Genomic DNA, 20,387 nt, shown 5'->3' with positions numbered 1-20,387 from the left:
ATGACACCAGCTCCCAGATTAAATCCTACTTAAAGCCCACGTTACCTCTGGACTTGTAGGTTACATAAGTGACTGTCTTCCCTTTACTAGTGAAGCCAGTTTGAGGTGAGTTTTTTGTTAACTAGAAGCATTCTCACTAATGTATCACCTAAATGCCCCAAGTCCTTACCCACTTCTTTGCGCCTCTTGTACTCATTGATGTTGGTGACCACATCTTGGAGGGCAGAGGTAGCCCTCTGAAGGACAGCGTAGGCACTGGCATCAGGGAGTGTGTTTTCCAGAATTTTCTGCAGCAGCAATGGGTATTTGGTAATCCTCTGCAGAGGAATTACCAGCAAGAAACTGAGGCCTGAAGGTCCAGCTTGCGGCCTGAGGGAGAAGGCTGGTGTTAAGTAGGTCAAGTCCACCCTTGGGGGCACCAAAGGGCCTGGGGTCTAGTCCTAGCTCTGCTGTTTAACACTCTGTGTGATCTCAGGCAAGTCGCCCTCCTTTGGGAGTCCTCAATTTCCTCATCGGGTACTGCTAGTCCTCACTTTACCCTTTTCTGGACCTTGGTTCCCCATATGTACTAATTCTGAAGGTCAGTTCTCTGTCCTCAGTTTACTTGGTCTCTCAATAGCAGATACAGCAGACCATTCCCTATTTCTCAAAACACTTGCTTCAAAAATTTTGGCCCCAGAGATGCCCTTTGTCCTGTTTCTCTCACTCCATGGGCCACTTTCCTGGCTTCTCTCCAATGCTGGAGTGCCCTGGGGCCTCCTCTCTCCACTCACTCTCTTCCTGAGCTCCTTTAGTCCTACGGCTTTAAACACAAGGCAAACCCAGATCTCCACTTCTTTCTTCTGCCCAGAGCTCCAGACTCACATGGTCAACTAGCCTACTTGAGATCTCCACTTGGGTATGTTTCAAGCACAACTCCATCTGCTGGACACGCACGTGGTATTTCATTTTAAAAAATGGTCCTGCTGCTTCAAAAAAGAAGCGCTTTTAAAATCACAAGAACTTGGGAAATCCCTGGTGGGTGGTTTGATGGTTAGGATTCAGTGCTTCCACTGTGGTAGGCCCAGGTTTAATCCCCAGTGGAAGAACTAAGATCTCACAAGCCTTGGGGCACAGCCCCCTCTAAACATTTTTTTTTTAATGATAGGAATTTAATGTTTAGAGAGGCATGTAAAGTATTTAAGGGTAAAAACTCATAGTATCTGTAATTTCCTTTAAATTACTTAGTATAAAGCTAGATGCAGCAAACAGAAGGCATTTATACTTGCTCATTTCAGGTGATGGGTGTGTGTGTTCATTACATTATTCTATTTTTCTATAGGGCTGAAAATTTTAATTTGAAAAAGGAAAATACAAAACACAGGAACTAATAGTGTCAAGGTCCCTTACAGATGTGTCATTTGATGCATAAATGATTATTTCTAGCCCCCTTCCTGATGATGTCTGGAATTTGCAGAAAGAGTGCCCAAGTCAATGGCATCTGGGACAAGGCTCCAACAGTCTTTCTTTGATCATGACCAGTAGCCCTCAGACCCACCTTCTGAGAAACACATGAGGGTTTCAAACATCAATGTCTAAGCATGCCTCCTTCACGAAGACTCACAAATACCTCTCATGACTATTATCTGGCCTCCTCTCTACAGTACCTTTGCCTCTTGCTCTTCTTCCTATGGAAAAAACCTCCAAACCAAATGTCCAGGAAAGATCAGCCGTAAGGCCTAGAACAGACAGAGCAGGTAGGAACTACCCCCTCCCTCCCATTAACTGCAGGAGTTGGAATGCAGGGGTTGAACTATCTGTCAGGTTATGCCTGTGCTGACCATCTGCTCTCACCAAGGGTTTCCTAGCGCCTGGCTGACTGTGGGCAGGAGAGGTGGAAACGGTGGTCAGATATTTATAAAACTCTGTCCTCTGGGCTTACTTTTGATAGGAAAAGGACAACTGCCTCATGGGGACAACTATTGCCTCACAAATCAGAGACGACAGAGGGCAGGGAGCCTTCAAAGAGATGATTACATCTCTTCTCCACAATCATCAAGAACTACAGAATTACAGCAACCTCTTTCTTTACAGCCTTCCTAAAGTAATTTGGAAAAAGCTCTTTATGTAGCCTATCAGATGGGCAATAAAAATTAAAAGACTTGGGACTTCCCTAGTAGTTTAGTGGTTAAGACTCTGTGCTCCCAGTGCAAGGGGTATGGGTGCAATCCTGATTGAAGAACTAAGATCTCCCATGCCACATAGTGTGGCCAAAAAAAAAAAAATTGATAAGACTCACCCAGAGTTGTATGAATATGGGGAAACCAGTCCTCTTATATTCTCTTGGTGAGAGTATCAGTTGGTGGGATCTTTTTAGAGAGTAATTTAGCAATTTGTGAAATATACAATTCCCTCAATCCTACTACAGAAATCTACCCACAGAAATATTAACTCAAGTGAGCATGGGTAAAGGTAGAAGTTATTCAGCAACTCTGTGACAGTAACATTTGGGAAACAACTCAAATATCCATCAACAGGGGATGAATTGACTATAAGCTGCCCTGGAAAAGAACCCTATGTAGCCATTAAAGAAGAACATGGTTTAAAAAAAAAAAGGAACTTGGTAAAATAATTCATGGCTATGGTTAAGTGAAAAAACAAGTCCTAGAATGTAGAGTGCTGCTGCTGCTGCTAAGTCGCTTCAGTTGTGTCCGACTCTGTGCGACCCTGTAGATGGCAGCCCACCAGGCTCCCCCGTCCCTGGGATTCTCTAGGCAAGAACACTGGAGTGGAGTGCCATTTCCTTCTCCAATGCATGAAAGTGAAAAGTGAAAGTGAAGTCGCTCAGTTGTATCTGACTCTTAGCGACCCCATGGACTGCAGCCTAACAGGCTCCGCCGTCCATGGGATTTTCCAGGCAAGAGTGCTGCAGTGGGGTGCCATTGCCTCCTCCAGAATGTAGAGCAGGAGTCTCTTAAAAATTCATTAATTCATTCATTCTTTCTATTTATCTATCCATCCATCTAACATCTAGATTTTCCCATGAAAAGTCTATTTCTTACCTGTCTGTAAATACACAGAATCAAATTTGGATGGAACATGTTAACTACTAGGGGGAGGCATGGGAAACAGGAAACCAAGGGGGAATGGACTTATACTTTTTACTTTACATAATCTGTGTATTGTTTGAAATTTCCTTTTTTCAATAAGCATGTTACTTTCATACTTAAACAAAAAACCGCCAATAAAGGAAAACAGATTATGTGTCTTCTCCCAACACTCTGCCTAAGTTGTTGTGGAACTCCGGGTGCTTTGTGTTAGACTGATCCACCTCTCCTCCTCCCTGAAAGCTGTACCATTAGACTGGTCTCCCTAAAGCAAAGCTTCCTGTGGCTGCAAGGACAAGCCTCTGATTCCACTGGCCACCAGCTGGGAAGCGCTGCCTTAAGAGCTGCTGCTGCTGCTGCTGCTGCTGCTAGTTCGCTTCAGTCGTGTCCGACTCTGTGCGACCCCACAGATGGCAGCCCACCGGGCTCCTCTGTCCATGGGATTTTCCAGGCAAGAGTACTGGAGCGGGGTGCAATTGCCTTCTCCAGCCTTAAGAGCTAGGATAAACTAAACACCTCACCAACTCACCCACCCAAATAAAAAGTGGGAGGTAGCATATATTTTGGAATCACAAAGATCTATTGAAATAGCGCCATTTATCATCTCTGGATATCCAGCTGGTATGATCCTAGTCAGCCAGGCTCCAGAAAGAGCCCCATGATTATTAGCACAGAAAGCCGGGATGACTATTTCAGGAGGGAGGTGATTAATAGTTCTAGAGCAGCATACATAGTAGGAACCCCTTAAAATTCATTCTATCTACCCATCCATCCACCCACCCACCATCCAATGTCTATACTTTCCCATAGGAAGTCTATTTTCTGTCTTCTTGGAAATACACAGAGTAAAATTGGGATGACTGAAAGGATGTCCTTCCTGCTGCAACATTAGACTAGAGGATTTCACTGAGGGCAATCTTAAAACTGCAGGCTCTGGGGTGCTGCAGGCATTTAGTGGACAGGGTCCCAGGGAAGCAGAATATCCTTCAAGGACAGTCTTGCATTATGGAGAATTGTTCTATGCTTCATATGCCCCTCTCAACATTCAGAGACTGAATGAATGCCTTGAAACGGACTGCAATTTCAAGAACTGAGATATTTTTGTGACACCTGGACTTCCAGTCACATATCTTCACACTGGGAATTACTATGGTACTACCTTTTGTAAATACGACACAGGCCATCTGTAAGAATATCATTCCTCATTTTCTCTGCCTCCCAGTATGTAATATTATCCCTACTTCAATTATGTTGTTTCCTTCTTTCTCTTACCATACACAAGGAAGTCAAGTTTGTATCATTCCAGGGTACACATATTATCTGCTCTTTTGGTTTTCTGTACTTTGTGTACAGAATGGTTTCTGATTCTTTTTCGCTTATAACCACGTGATTGCTAGTGTAGTGGTGCCCAAGCAATTTGCATACATCACATTATACATATTATATATTACATATGTAATACATATTACGTTATTAGGAGTTATTTTCCTTTTATTTCTCTTTTAATTATAGCTAAGCCATTATGTTTATTTTTTTCAATTATGTATATGGGCAGGAGAATTTTTTTCAGAATGGAACTCAGGATAATAAATTTGTTATAACAACAAAGGAAAATATAAGCAAGGTGAAAAGACAGCCTTCTGAATGGGAGAAAATAATAGCAAATGAAGCAACTGACAAACAACTAATCTCAAAAATATACAAGCAACTTATGCAGCTCAATTCCAGAAAAATAAACGACCCAATCAAAAAATGGGCCAAAGAACTAAATAGACATTTCTCCAAAGAAGACATACGGATGGCTAACAAACACATGAAAAGATGCTCAACATCACTCATTATTAGAGAAATGCAAATCAAAACCACAATGAGGTACCACTTCACACCAGTCAGAATGTCTGCGATCCAAAAATCTGCAAGCAATAAATGCTGGAGAGGGTGTGGAGAAAAGGGAACCCTCCTACACTGTTGGTGGGAATGCAAACTAGTACAGCCACTTTGGAGAACAGTGTGGAGATTCCTTAAAAAACTGCAAATAGAACTACCTTATGACCCAGCAATCCCACTGCTGGGCATACACACCAAGGAAACCAAAATTGAAAGAGACACATGTACCCCAATGTTCATCGCAGCACTGTTTATAATAGCCAGGACATGGAAACAACCTAGATGTCCATCAGCAGATGAATGGATAAGAAAGCTGTGGTACATATACACAATGGAGTATTACTCAGCCGTTAAAAAGAATACATTTGAATCAGTTCTGATGAGATGGATGAAACTGGAGCCGATTATACAGAGTGAAGTAAGCCAGAAAGGAAAACACCAATACAGTATACTAACACATATATATGGAATTTAGAAAGATGGCAATGACGACCTTGTATGCAAGACAGCAAAAAAGACACAGATGTGTATAACGGACTTTTGGACTCTAAGGGAGAGGGAGAGGGTGTGATGATTTGGGAGAATGGCATTGTAACATGTATACTATCATGTAAGAATCGAATCGCCAGTCTATGTCCGACGCAGGATACAGCATGCTTGGGGCTGGTACACGGTGATGACCCAGAGAGATGTTATGGGGAGGGAGGTGGGAGGGGGGTTCATGTTTGGGAAAACATATACACCCGTGCTGGATTCATGTCAATGTATGGCAAAACCTATACAGTATTGTAAAGTAAAATAAAGTAAAAATAAAAATAAAATAAATAAAAAGTATTAAAAAAAATTTTGTTATAAAAGGGGAGCACTGGGACTGAAGGAGCAGAGAACCACAGTGTGGTCTCAGGGAAGCATAATCCCTTCCTAACCAAGATAACCACCATAGCTATGGTATTACTAGGGAATTACTGAGTATTACCTGTATGCAGTGAGTCTACATCCCCATGAGCTGTTGCTTTTACTCCCACTCTACATAAGGGAAACTAGGTTCTGAGACATTAAATGGCTCCTGCCAAGGTGAATAAAGAGCAGAGAGCTCAATTCGTTGCCAGGCTGCCTGGCGCCAAAGCCCATGAGAAATGTCTGGCCCAGTTGGGAAAGACCGGAGTGCAGAAGATGTGACGAAGAGCAGCCTCTGTGCCAACTAGGGCCCCCCACACAGTGCTTCCAACATGTCTGAACTAGATGCCAATATTTAACACTGCGGAGACTTACATCAAAGCTTCTGGTTTCTCTTGAAAGATCAGAGGATCTGGCCACAGTGGAATCATATTTCTACACAGCAACTGAGGTAGGTGGTTTACCAAAAAATGGCTGCAATTACTTTACTCTCTGTATCTATACCCTTTGAATATGACCTTGAAGCTTCTCCCACCAAGTGGGGACTATTTTTCCACCTCCCAAGCCTGGCACAGTATGCCAGTTCTAAGCCGAGATCTCAAAAGGCAGAGCTGAGTCAGCTCGTGTGTCCCACGTTCATAGGAAAGTCCAGCCAACGTCAGCAAAACTGACCTATGGTTGATCACAGACATGTGACGGAGTTCAGCCAGGACTAGAAAAATCATTTACTGAGTCCAGCTAAATTGCTAACATGCACAAATGTGACCTTGAGAAATATTTGCTTTAAACAAATTTTGGAAGTGATTTCTATTTTAAACCACTATATTTGGGGTGATATGCTATAGCAAAAGCTACTTGATATAACAGTGATCAGCTGAGGCTGGGCTGCAGCTGCACTCTATACAGGGACTGCTGGCTCTGATTTGCCACAGTCTCCATTACTCCCTTTTGTCTCACAGCTGGCATCCTGCTTCCCTCATTTCTGTTACTTGCCTCACTCCTGTAGAAATGTATTTAGTGACCCTTACAAAAGCCTAAGTTTGTAAGATCCATGAAGGGATCAAAGGAATCAAAGGAAATGAAAGTAGGCTTTTTTGAAGGCTGGGAGGGGCTAGGACATGGCTACTTCAAAAGAAGGCTTCAGGGGGCACAGGGGTTAAGGATATGATAAGGGAGAGAAGAAAGAGAGGTAGCAGGAGGCTCCACATGAGATATTGCTAGCTTTAAAGACCAAAATCTACACTCTCTTGGGTGTAAACAGGAAATGCCTAAGTAAGATGAAATAACAATGATAACCTCTGTTCCTCCTACACTATTCTGACTTCCAGAAGATGACCTTCATCTGTCTTCACTTGGTAAGCTTGGGGAAGATATAAGCTTTTTTTTTTTTTTTTGACCATGCTGCATGGCATGCAGCATCTTAATTCTCCAACCAGGGATTGAACCTGTGCCCTATGCACTGGGAACACGAAGTCTTAACCACCAGACCACCAAGGAAGTCCTAATGCAAGTCATTTTAAATATATGATGATGCACTTTACTCATAAGAAGATAAATACAAAATGAAACATTGAGATGCCATTTTTCACCTATCTCAGTGGTAAAAACTCTGAAGTTTCACAATGTACTCTGCTGGTGAGGCTGAGGGGAAACACCCTTATATTTGTTCATGGGAATATCAACTGGTATTACCTTTACAGTGAGAAATTTTGCAATAGTATCAAAATTATTAACATATACTTCCTTTAATCTAGCAATTTCACATCTGGAAATTTAATTTATAGATACTATTATTTGCACCTTAGTAAAATAACATATGTTCGTGAATAATCACACAGCTTTATCTATAATGCTACAAAGAATAGAAACAAACCAATATCCATCAATAGAGAGCAGTTAAATAAACTGTGGAACAACCACATGGTAGAAAAATACATAGCCATCCAAAGGGTCATACATATATGTATTGAATCGGAAAGACCTCCAAGATATAACATAAGTGAAAAAAATTATAAACTTTTATAAGAAGATGGGAAAATAAGAGTATATATTTAGATTTACTTGTATAGGTATACAGGAACTCTACAAAGATCCACAAGGAATTTAAAAGTGGTTACCTTGACTTTGCAGGTAGTTGCAACAGTTGGATGGATGAAGGGACAGGGTGGGGGAGATCTTTCACTTTTACTGTTTAAATTCAGATGTTTTAAAGCTTTTAAACTGTGTTAAGTGCTACCTGTTCAAAATTTTAATTTAAAAAATTTATTCTCTACGTATCTCTACCCCGAGCTCCCACTCACTGGTGCCAGCTCTGGGCTGCGAGGCCTCCCAAGGCAGTTCTGATCCTTTTCTGTGGGGCAGGACTCCAGGCATCTGTAGAGAAGTCTCCTCAGGTGGTGCAAGCCTGCTTCCTGCCACTGCTGCTTACAGCACATGGTTCCTACCATCTCACTGCCCTCCCTATGGTGCGCACAAGTGCTGTTCACCAAATGTTTCTGTTTTTCCACCTCTGAACACATGGCTGGAAGGCATGCCGTGGCCTCCTGGTACTGGATGAAGTCAGGTGATTAGTTCTGTACTCTGAATTATGAGAAGCAATGGATGTGACTTCTGGCCTGGAACATTTAGTAACCAGTGTGAGACCCTCCAGAGTTCTTTGTTCCTTGCCAAGTCACCGGCCATGTTCCAGACAGTGGCTGGTGTCAGCTTGAATTCCAGAGTAAGCATGACACTGGGAAGAGCCCCAAGTTAACCCATATTGGAGCATAAGGAAGGTGGAAACCTCATTGGCTGAAACCACTAAAAGAGTTGGGCGTTGTTTGTCTCTGCAACATAGCCTAGCCTAGCCTGACTAGGACACTCCTGAAACAGTGTGAGCAGCCCCAAGCTAGGGTGAGACTTTAACAGCCCCTGACCTCAGCATCCATAGGGATCATTCTACTCACAGCACTGCCTCAATGATGCCCTGGATCTCCCGCTGCAGCTCTGGCTCCTTCCGGTAGGTCTCTACCAGCAGCAAGGCCTGTTCGTAGCTGGCACAGTACACCTTATAGACTTGCTCCAACTCCTCTTGAAATTCCAGGAATGCGTTACCTGACAGTGAAAAAGCAACAAGTTCTCAAAAGCGTTTCTGCATGTCCTCTTGCTTAGAACAGGGAGGCTGTGAGTGACACAGCTAAGCACTTTAGCTCTGATGTAAGACTGCCTGGCTTAACCAGCATTGTAACCTTAGGCAAGTCACCTCATCTTCCTCAGCTCCCATGTTTTCATCTCACTTTCAAAAGGCTGCTGTAGGATTAAGTGACACAATGATGTAGTGTGTGTGCTTAATAAACAGTATCTATAATTACAGTAATAATACTGATTATTGTCACATTTGGACGATGCTTTATAGTTTACAAAACACATTCATGTTATATCTTTATAATTACCATGTATGGTAAGTACAATTCCAAACCCTGTTTACAAAGACATTCTACAGCACAGCATGGATAGTCACAAATGTGGGCTTTGGAGTCAGAGAGAAGTAAAGCCAGATCTCCAGCCAATCCTTTCCCAGTAGTACAGTCTAGGGTGAGTATCTGATCCCTCTGACCCTCCATATTTTCATCTATAGATGGGAATACAGATAGTACTCACCTCCAAGTGTTCACTGGAATGATTAATTTTAAAAATGTATATAAAGCACCTGACACAAACTTCATTTCTCAAAAACTTACCAACTACTTTTGTGCTGACTGTGTATGAGGCACTCTTCTAAGTTCTTTGAATGAAATAATGACCCTGCCTCATGGGGCTGATATTCTCATGGGGAAGACAGACAATAACAAATATATTTATTTATATATTACATATGCAAGGCGATCCAATCAGTCTATCCTAAAGGAGATCCATCCTGGGTGTTCATTGGAAGGACTGATGTTGAAGCTGAAACGCCAATACTTTGGCCACCTGATGCGCAGAGCTGACTCATTTGAAAAGACCCTGATGCTGGGAAAGATTGAGGGCAGGAGGAGAAGGGGACGACTGAGAATGAGATGGTTGGACGGCATCACCGACTCAATGGACATGAGTTTGGGTAAACTCTGGGAGTTGGTGATGGACAGGGAGGCCTGGTGTGCTGCGGTTCATGGGGTCGCAAAGAGTCGGACACGACTGAGCGACTGAACTGAACTGATGCCAGGTAGTGATGAGTACCACAGATTTAAACAAAGCCAGATAAAGAGTTAGAGGTGTCACTGTGGTCAAGAATCTGCCTGCCAATGCAGGACACACAAGAGACATGGGTTTGATCCCTGGGTTGGGAAGATCCCTTGGAGTAGGAAATGGCAACCCACTCCAGTTTATTCTTGCCTGGAAAATTCCATGGGATAGAGGAGACTGGCAGGCTACAGTCCATGGAGTCGCAAAGAGTCAGACATGACTAAGCAACTAAGCACATACACACAGGAGATCTATTTAGGAAAGACCTCCATAAAGATGTGGATGTTTATCATAGTGCAAAAGAATCCATCCATCCCTGAAAGTCTGAGGGAAGAGCAGTGCCAGGCTTACGGAAAGATAAACACAAAGGCCTTCAGGCAAGTGAATGCTTGGACATGCAGGTGACACAAGAAGGCAGGTATGGCTGGAACACAGTGAGCAAGGGCACAAAGCAGAGAAAATAAACACAAAACTGAAGCCAGATTATGTAGGGCCTTGAAGTAAGTAAATATGGTGTAGTAAGGTGTTCAGGCTTTATTCTAATGGTGGCAGGAAGCAACTAGGTTTTGAGCAGGGGTCACAATGATCTAGTTTTTGTTTTAAAAGGATCACGCTCATGCTCAATTTCAATAGCACTTATACTAAAGTTATAACAATACAAGAAAGACTGGCAGTCCCCTGCACACAAATGACATGCCAAGTTGTGACATTCTATATCAAAAAAAAAACAGAAACTTATGAGATTAGTTACTTACTGGGGAGACAGAATGGGATGGAAAGAACAGGGAATGGGATAGGACAGTAGGGATGAGAGGGGAACAATGCTTTACTGAATATACCTTCTTATATAGCTCTGATCTTGGAACCATGGTAATATTTTACATACTCCCAAAATAAATATACAGCTAAGACCAACCAGGATGTGGAAGGGGAACCGAAAATAGAATACAAGCAATAAGGAATGAACCTAATTCTATTACAAATGAATAACATAATCACACTGAAGGGTGTATGAAAAAATTAACATAAGTATTTTTCACAAAGGTACAGGCTAGAATTTTTGATTAAAATATAACATAACCAAAAAAAAAAAACCACTCTAAGTGACTACTAACTTCGAACAAATAAGTAAATACACTGTAGATAATGGCAACCATTTCTACCTGTCACAGAAAGATGCTGCAAATAAGAAAAGAGGAAAGATCAGAATGAACCCTGAGATACTGGACTGGAATTGGAGGTATTAGTAGGAACTCATGGTTTTATGTATTTTAAATATATAAATATAGACGAGCTTCCCTGGTGGCTCAGTGGTAAAGAATCCAACTGCCATTGCAGGAGATGCGGGTGTGATCCCTGAGTCGGGAAGATCCCCTGGAGAAGGAAGGAAATGGCAACACACTCCAGTATTCTTGCCTGGGAAATCCCATGGACAGAGGAGCCTGGCAGGCTATAGTCTATGGAGTCGCAAAAATTTGGACATGACTTGGCAACTAAACAACAACATAGATGGATAGATATAGAAAGAAATGTAGATATGTGTACATGCATGTGTTGGTATATATACATATATTTCCTAAATATCAGCTAAGAGGGCCTAGAAGCAATGACACCCCAGGAGCAATAAGCACACCAAAGGTAGGAATCAGGTTTCCCAGGAGAAAAGCTGATCGCAAGGATAGGGCAAGGAAAATACAAGATGAGCTGAGAACACCTTGTAGTGTCAGAAAGCAAGAAAGTGCTCACAAATTGTTAAGAGACACATTGAAAGGACACAGGTGTCAACTTGAAAGAGCTCCTATGGCCAAAGCTGATAAAATTTGAGCAAGAAAATGAATAATAATAGTACTGGATTCTGATTCATGGAATAAACCAAATATCCATGAGTTTATACTTAAAAATCTATAGTATAACCTTTAAAAATTATGAACCAGTGCCACAACTACTGAAGCCCACACATCTAGAGCCCATGCTCCGCAATAAGAGAAACCACTGCAATGAGAAGCCTGAGCATAACTAGACAGTAGCCACCAATCACCTCAACTGGAGAAGGCCTGCGTAAAGCAATGATGATCAAACACAGCCATAAATACAATAAATAAATAATAAAAATTGTGAATCACTATGCTGTACAATTAAAACATATAACACTATAAATCAACTATACCTAAAAATTTGACAACTAAAAATAACTTTTAAAAAGTGAATGGAAGGGACATTTCTTGCTTATAGAATAAGAATTAATAAATGTAGGTGGAAAGGGGAATTGGGGGCAGGCCAAAGCCTTTGACTGTGTGGATCACAATCAACTGTGGAAAATTCTGAAAGAGATGGGAATACCAGACCACCTGACCTGCCTCTTGAGAAACCTGTATGCAGGTCAGGAAGCAACAGTTAGAACTGGACATGGAACAACAGACTGGTTCCAAATAGGAAAAGGAGTACGTCAAGGCTGTATACTGTCACCCTGTTTGTTTAACTTATATGCAGAGTACATAATGAGAAACGCTGGGCTGGAAGAAACACAAGCTGGAATCAAGATTGCCAGGAAAAATATCAATAACCTCAGATATGCAGATGACACTACCCTTATGACAGAAAGTGAAGAGGAGCTAAAAAGCCTCTTGATGAAAGTAAAAGAGGAGAGTGAAAAAGTTGGCCTCAAGCTCAACATTCAGAAAACAAAGATCATGGCATCTGGTCCCATCACTTCATGGGAAATAGATGGGGAAACAGTATCAGACTTTATTCTGGGGGGCTCCAAAATCACTGCAGATGGTGATTGCAGCCATGAAATTAAAAGACGCTTACTCCTTGGAAGGAAAGTTATGAACAACCTAGATAGCATATTCAAAAGCAGAGACATTATTTTGCCAACAAAGGTCCGTCTAGTCAAGGCTATGGCTTTTCCAGTAGTCATGTATGGATGTGAGAGTTGGACTGTGAAAAAAGCTGAGTGCTGAAGAATTGATGCTTTTGATCTGTGGTGTTGGAGAAGACTCTTGAGAGTCCCTTGGACTGCAAGAAGATCCAACCAGTCCATTCTAAAGGAGATCAGTCCTGGGTGTTCTTTGGAAAGACTGATGCTAAAGCTGAAGCTCCAGTACTTTGGCCACCTCATGCAAAGAGTTGACTCATTGGAAAAGACTCTGATGCTGGGAGGGATTGGGGGCAGGAGAAGGGGACGACCGAGGATGAGATGGCTGGATGGCATCACCAACTCCATGGACTTGAGTTTGAGTGAACTCTGGGAGTTGGTGATGGACAGGGAGGCCTGGCGTGCTGCGATTCATGGGGTCGCAAAGAGTTGGAAACAACTGAGTGACTAAACTGAACTGAACTGATCTGAAAACGGTTAAAGTGGGTCAACTGCTTGCTGACAAATAAAAACTACATTTTCAGTTGTGGGCACATTGTAGTATATATAAAATCAAATGCAATGTTGTACACATGAAACTATTAATATATATTAAGAATATTATAAATCAATTTTAATGCCATCAATCAAGCAATATATGTAGAAGAAAACTAATTACTGGGAATTCCCTCTACTTAATTTTTCTGTAAATCTAAAAGTGCTCTAAAAAAATAGTCTATTAGAGCTATACTGTGTTGAGACTAAATCAGGAGTAAAACATGGCAAGAGGAATAGCTATTAAAAGGCTACTACAGGACTTCCCTGATGGTCCAGTGGATAAGAATCCTCCTTGGAATTCGGGGGACACTGGTTTGATCCCTAGTCTGAGAAGATACCATGTGTCTTGGGGCAGCTAAGCCCATGAGCTGCAACAACTGAAGCCCATGTGCCCTGGAGCCTGTGCTCTACAAGTGAAGCCACGCAATGAGAAGCCTGTGCACAACTAGAGAGTAGGCCCCACTCTCTACAACTAGAGAAAGCCCACACAGCAACAAAGACTCAGCGCAGCCAACAATGAATGAACAAATGTTAAAAAAACAAAAGGCAAGACTATCTGGCTGTCTAAGGGGATAGTGGTGAGGGTGAAGAGAAACGTATTAGCCACAAAAGGAAGCCACAGACCACAGGAAGCCAAGCTAAGCCTAAAGCCTGCTGATGCTGTGTTGTACCTGTGAAATGCACCCAGCCCCCCTTGAGACAGGGAGTAACTGGACCAACATGGTCCAGCTCTCAGCAAAGGCTCCCACAGCAAGACTACCACCCCAGGAACCAAAACCCCTCCCCAGTGCTGGTCAAGACAATCCTCAGAAAGAACTCGCTTGGGAGAAGCCCCCAGAACAAGGGAGAACGTGACCAGGAAAGACTACCCAAAACTGTAGTTTGGGAGAATGCATAGGATAGGGAGGTCAACTAGCTGCAGAGATGACCTCACTAGGAGATAGCCTGGGCGTAGCCTTGTAACCTGCGGCAGTTCCCACATTCTTCTCTACTTAGGCTGTTCTGCAGGAATGTGACTTTTGCCAAAGAAACTGCATCACACTGGCATGGCCAGGGGCAGGGGTGTTTCCATAACTGAAGGTGGAGGAAAGCAAACTTCCCTAGAGCAGAGAGCAGAGCTGTCCAACAGGCAGGAATGCAGGGGCACCATTTCTTCTCCTCTTGTCCTCCTTAGTCACAGATTGGAAAGAAGTCAGCAGCTAAGAGTTACTCTCAGTATCAAAATTCCACTCTACCTCTGGCTGGATAAATGAGAAAGGGAGGCAGGCTGTTGTCTGAAGGAGCTGCTCAAATCATGACTGCCTGGTCAAGCTGTTTGACCTTAGGAAAGTTACTTAACCTTTCTGAGTCTCGGGTTTGTCTTCAATAAAATGGGGATGATAATGTTTTTGTTCAGTCACTAAGTCGTGCCTGATTCTTTGGGACTCTATGGGCTGCATGCAGCATACCTGGATCCTCTGTTGCCCACTAATAATAATAATCAATAAGTAACAAGGTCATGAGAATAAAAGGGGCTATTTCATGTCCAGTTCACTTCAGTTGCTCAGTTGTGTCCGATTCTTTGCAATCCCATGCACTGCAGCATGCCAGGCTTCCCTGTCCATCACCAACTCCTGGAGCTTACCCAAACTCATGTCCATCAAGTCGGAGATGCCATCCAACCATCTCATACTCTGTCATCCCCTTCTCCTCCCGCCTTCAATCTTTCCCAGAAGTAGGGTCTTTTCAAATGAGTCAGTTCTTTGCATCAGATGGCCAAAGTATTGGAGTTTCAGTTTCAGCATCAGTCCTTCCAATGAGTATTCAGGACTGATTTAGGTACCCATAGTCATGGCTGGCACCGAAATGGGTACTATTTTCATACAGATGGCATGAAACTAAGGCTCAGAGACATGAATGAGATGTGGGTGACAGAACCTTGCAAGTCAGATTCCAAAGCCCCTGCTCTAAACCACTTGACCTATAAGCCACGAGCCATATATAACTCCTGGGAACTTGAAATATAGAGAATCCCAATTAAGATGTGCTGTCAGTGTAAACGACACTGGATTGCAAAGACTTGGTACAAAAAAAAAAGTAGAATGTACCATGAATAAGTTTTACACTAATTACAAGTTGAAATTTTATTTTGATATATTGGGTTAAACGAGATATATCATTAAAATTCATTTCACTGCTTTAGTTTGTTTAATGGAGCTACTCAAAAGTCTTAAGTTAAATTCATGGCTCACACTGCATTTCTTTTAGGTAAGACTGAACTAGAACACGGTGCCTTCCCGTGACAGGAGCCCGTGGGGGAACTCCACCCGGAGCTGCATTTGAAATCATTCATAAGAACATGGAACCTGACTCATTTGGGAGGTTCATGCCTGATGTCCAAAAATCTTTTAAAATGCTGTGGTATGGAACTGGGATAAGGGCCTCCCTTGCATAGCAGGGCCTGGGGGATGAGAGAGGAATAGGAAGAGCTGGTAGAAACCAGCTCAGCCATGATCAAGCACAAAGTTGCACCTAGGAAAAGAAAAGCCCGTGTGGATTCTTTGTATCTCTTTTTGGCTAACCACAAGGGGCAGAGGATGAGAAGGCTATTTTCTGTACACTCGGTAAAGGCCAGGGGACAGGCTTGACAAAATGCAGGGGGGCGGTGGGGCGGGGGAGGACGACACATAAGATGCTCAGTTAAATCTGAACTTCAGATAAATAGTCAAAGTTTTAATATAAGTATGTCCCAAGTATTCCATGGGATAAACTTGGTATAATTCAGTAAACTTAGTATAATTTTCATTGTTTATGTGAAATTCAAATGTAACTGAGCATCCTGTATTTTATGTGGCCAATCTATCAGGGAAACAGGGAAGCCAGGGAATGGAGATGTCACCAGGCTTGGACAAAGTAGCATCTTAACTTTTTACAGGTTAAGCTGGAAGGCAGAAATGAACAGGTAAGGACCCTTAACAAGGAATTAGTTGAATCTCAAACCCATACCAACAGAAGATGCTGACCTCAGAGTCCCCAGGTCTCTGGAGCATCTTCAACCTGAGGCTGTAACAATTTCTACTCAAGGGACTTCCCTGGTGGTCCAGCAGCTAAGACTCTACATTTCCAGTGCAGGAGACCCGGGTTTGATCTCTGGTCAGGGAACGAGATCCCACATACCTTAACTAAGAGTTCACATGCTGCAACTAAAATCCAGTGCAAATAAAATGTAATAAAAAATCTCACTCAAATAAGTGGTCATCATTAACAGAAATATAGATAAAGTGATAAAAGGTAAAAGTATTACCTAGATACTGTTAAAAAATCTCATTCCTTAATTTTGTATTCCTCTATAAAGCTCTAGGAAATAGTTGGGCTTTCCTGGTGGCTCAGTGATAAAGAATTCACCTGTCAATGTAGGAGACATGGGTTCCATCTCTGGTCTGGGAAGATCCCACAGGCCATGGAACACTAAGCCTGTGCATCACAACTGCTGAGCCTGCGCCCATCCACCTTTGTGAGCCCATCCACCTTTGTCCTCTGACTCCACCTGAAACCCTCTGACCATAGAAGTTTTATCAAGTAGCCCCAGAACAGGAGACAGGAAGGGACTGCAGAAGTTTGAAGTTTACACCTACTCATCCTCCGCCTTTATGTCTGGTCATCCTAATTATTTCAGAATCAGGAGTCCACCTCCATCTCTCACCTAGGTGAAGGTAAAACCACCAGCTGATCTCATTACTTCCACTCTTGCCACTCTTTCACAATCTACCAAAAGGATCTTTGTACACAACTACCAAAAGGATCTTTGAAAAAGAAATCTGACCATATCACTCCCCTGCTCAAAATTGTCCAATGATGTCTCATCACACTTAGGAGCAAATCCACACTCCTAGAAGGCCTTGCAGGATCTGGTCCTTCTCTGCCTCTTCTATCCTATCTCCTATACTCTTCCCTTACTCATTGCCCTGGAGCCTCATCAGCCTTGTCCATCAAATATCCCAGGCTCATCTCTGCCAAAGAATAGGGCCTCTGAATACCTATTTTCTCTACTCTTTGTCCAGATCATCTCATAGCTGGCTCCTCCCTAACAGGTCTCAGTTCAAATGTCCTCTCTTCAGGAGGCCTTCTATTTTCTCAAAAGTTAAGGTATTTGTTATTCTTTAAATTACAAATTACTACTTAAAATTCTCCTGTTTATCTCTGTATCTTCTGTCTCTCTCACTCACTAACCCAAAAGAACAAAAGGTCAGACCCTCTAATTGACCGGACCCTTCTGTTACCTCAGCACACAGCACAATGAATGGCACACTGCAGGTGATCACTAAGCACCTACTGAGTGAACGACTGTGAAAAAACCCTGGGATAGAGTCTCAGCCACACCACTAACTAATTATGTGTCCATCAGTAGGTCCTCTTTGTCTTGAGGCCTCAGTCTCTTCATCTATAGTGATGGGGTTGGGCTGGATATCATTTGAGAGTTCTGCCAGCTCTGACATGCTGTATTTCAGGGACTCCCAAAACAGCCTCTCATTGAGCTGCATCTCCCTGGAATGCTGGGGAATGTACAGCCATGACCACATGCCTAGAACAATTCCACAGGAATCTCAGGCTGCCAACTGCCTGGTTTTTTGCTCACCGATCAGCTGCACTTGTTCCTCTTCCCTGGAGGCTGTCTCCTGCAGATCATGAAGCAGTCTGCTGTTCACCTTGATGATGTCATCAATGTTTGAGAACAGGACATCCAGATCTCCCTGTGGCAGCTAAAAGGAACAAAGACTCCGTGGAAGGTCACTCAGGAGTTCGGTAAGAGTGATTTTTTGATAGGTTTCGGACAGTAGTCCAGAATAGTCACACCATCGGAGTTCCGTCTCTCTTGGGAAGACCGTTCCAGAGGACTGTTGGAAAAGACTTTGAAATTTTATAAGTTAGGTATTTTTATTACTCTAAGAGATGAGAGGAAGAGATGGAGTACTCAGCATGAAAGGAAAGCTGAACTGCATTATCCTAGGTCTGCTGCCAACTATAATTTTTCTTCTCTCATTTCCCCAGCTGCCATATAAATGTGGGAAGTTGGACTTCTTTCCAGCTCTGACACACTTGGCACCTACCACTATTACCTTTAGATATATTCTGAACTCCAGCCCCTATGAACTAAACTACACCACTGTTAAAAGGATGCAGGATATTTACATATGTTGACTGTGCTCAGTTGCTTCAGTCATGTCCGATTCTTTGCAACTCTATGGACTGTATCCTGCCAGGCTCTTTTGTCCATAGGATTTTTTAGACAGGAATACTGGAGTGGGTTACCATGCCCTCCTCCAGGGGATCTTCCTAACCCAGGGACTGAACCCACATCTCCTGTGTCTCCTGCACTGCAGGCAGATTCTTTACTGCTGAACCCCATATAGAATATATATAAAGACAGAAGCCCCGGATGCACAATCAAGTGGGAGAAGCTAACTGTAGAAAAATATCTAGAGTCTGCTTTATTTTTGCTAAAATAAGTAACAATCTATATTTGTTTGTTTAATGCCTCCAGAGGAAAAATCCCAGTTTCGGAGGGTAAAATAAGGGAGGGTTTTCATCTACACTATCTGCTTATTTCATTTATTCAATAAATACTAATTGGAGTCCATTATTTATATGTCAAGAACTGGAATACACTGAACTATTAATAAACAGCCTTTTCCCTTAGGGACCTTACATGCTAGAGGATGGTTGAAATTATAGAAAGAGAGCCTGTGTTATTTCTGAAACTGGGGCAAAAAAGATGTAAAACATGAATACTAAACTAGAAACCCACGTAATGATTACTTTTTCATGTTCAGTTCAGTTCAGTCGCTCAGTCGTGTCCGAATGTTGAGCTTTAAGCTTTAAGCTTTTTCACTCTCCACTTTCACTTACCACCCTCTAAATGAGACAATTACAAATAGGTCACTTAAAACAATCTGTTCTAAACTTAATAAAGGGCTATCTTATCCATTAGCTCATTTAATTCTCTGAGGTGATTCTTCTCTGCTCATTTAGCAGAAGAATATACTAAAACTGAGCAATCAAACACTTTTTATACTAAGGCTCCAAGGTGTCAAAAGCCTTGCTGAAGGTTGCAGGGCCAGTAGTAGAAGTAGCATGACTTCACATTCACCACTTTCCCCTCCATCAAGCCTGCCCCAGGAACAGATGTGAGGTCTCAGAAGCCGGGACCCAAGTCTGCCTCTCTGAAGACAGGCCGAGTGTGGCCCCACCCAGGTACCTGCTGCAGGCGGCTCCTAATGTCAGAGGCACAGAGCTGGAGCACGTGCAAGTAGGAGACCTCGGTGTCGAGGAGCTCCCTGACGGCCAGCCTCTGCTGGAGCAGGGATCTGTCCTCAGAGAGTCGGTCATCCCCACCTGGAGCACCAGTTCTAGAGGACAGCGCATCGTCCCCATGACTCGTCATGTCAGCAGGTTCTGGAAAGACAGACACATCCAGATTCACTTCTGGGAGCTCTACTGGCACATGCTGCCTTTAGTCCAGAGACAACTATTCACCGAGCGGCCTAAAAACATCTTTAGCTGCCTACAGAGTCAAGATGAACTATTTATTAGTATCTGAACAAATCTTAAAAGGTAGAATGCAGCTCAGATAATTGTTGACATTTTTAATTCATCTCCCAGGATTCAGACAATGTGCTTACTTGGCTTTTTCTTCCTTTCCCCACCCCCAGCTCTCAACCCAGATTTCTTTATCTGGTTCACTGACTCTCTCTCACCCTCTTTCTCCCAACGGTTCCCTCATTTTCACCTGCCACTACCCCATTCAGGCCACACTACCTATCACCTTGACTATTTCTACAGCCTCCAGAATCATTTTTTCAAATCCAAACCCCTCTCCCACCTGCTGCCACCCACACCCATTCATCTTGGATATGTTTTCA

At 42.8% G+C, this 20,387-nt stretch overlaps 1 protein-coding gene across 1 annotated transcript in view; it reads right to left on the bottom strand.

The window, feature by feature from the left end:
• The window catches only part of ARHGEF37 (Rho guanine nucleotide exchange factor 37), a 41,020-nt gene extending 21,111 nt beyond the window's left edge, over positions 1–19,909 (bottom strand). The window contains exons 1-4 of the mRNA XM_052643467.1: positions 19,724–19,909; positions 18,104–18,227; positions 8,816–8,963; positions 170–369 (exon numbers count right to left, since the gene is read on the bottom strand). Of these exons, the coding sequence (XP_052499427.1) occupies positions 170–369; positions 8,816–8,963; positions 18,104–18,227; positions 19,724–19,909 (658 nt within the window). The remainder of the gene's footprint in view (positions 1–169; positions 370–8,815; positions 8,964–18,103; positions 18,228–19,723) is intronic.
• Positions 19,910–20,387: the final 478 nt, after the last annotated feature.

This window comes from Budorcas taxicolor, chromosome 7 (genome assembly GCF_023091745.1).
Source record: "Budorcas taxicolor isolate Tak-1 chromosome 7, Takin1.1, whole genome shotgun sequence".
NCBI classification, from domain to species: Eukaryota; Metazoa; Chordata; class Mammalia; order Artiodactyla; family Bovidae; genus Budorcas; species Budorcas taxicolor.
The sequence above is the reverse complement of the archived record's forward strand: the minus strand, read 5'-3'. Positions and strand labels throughout refer to the sequence as shown.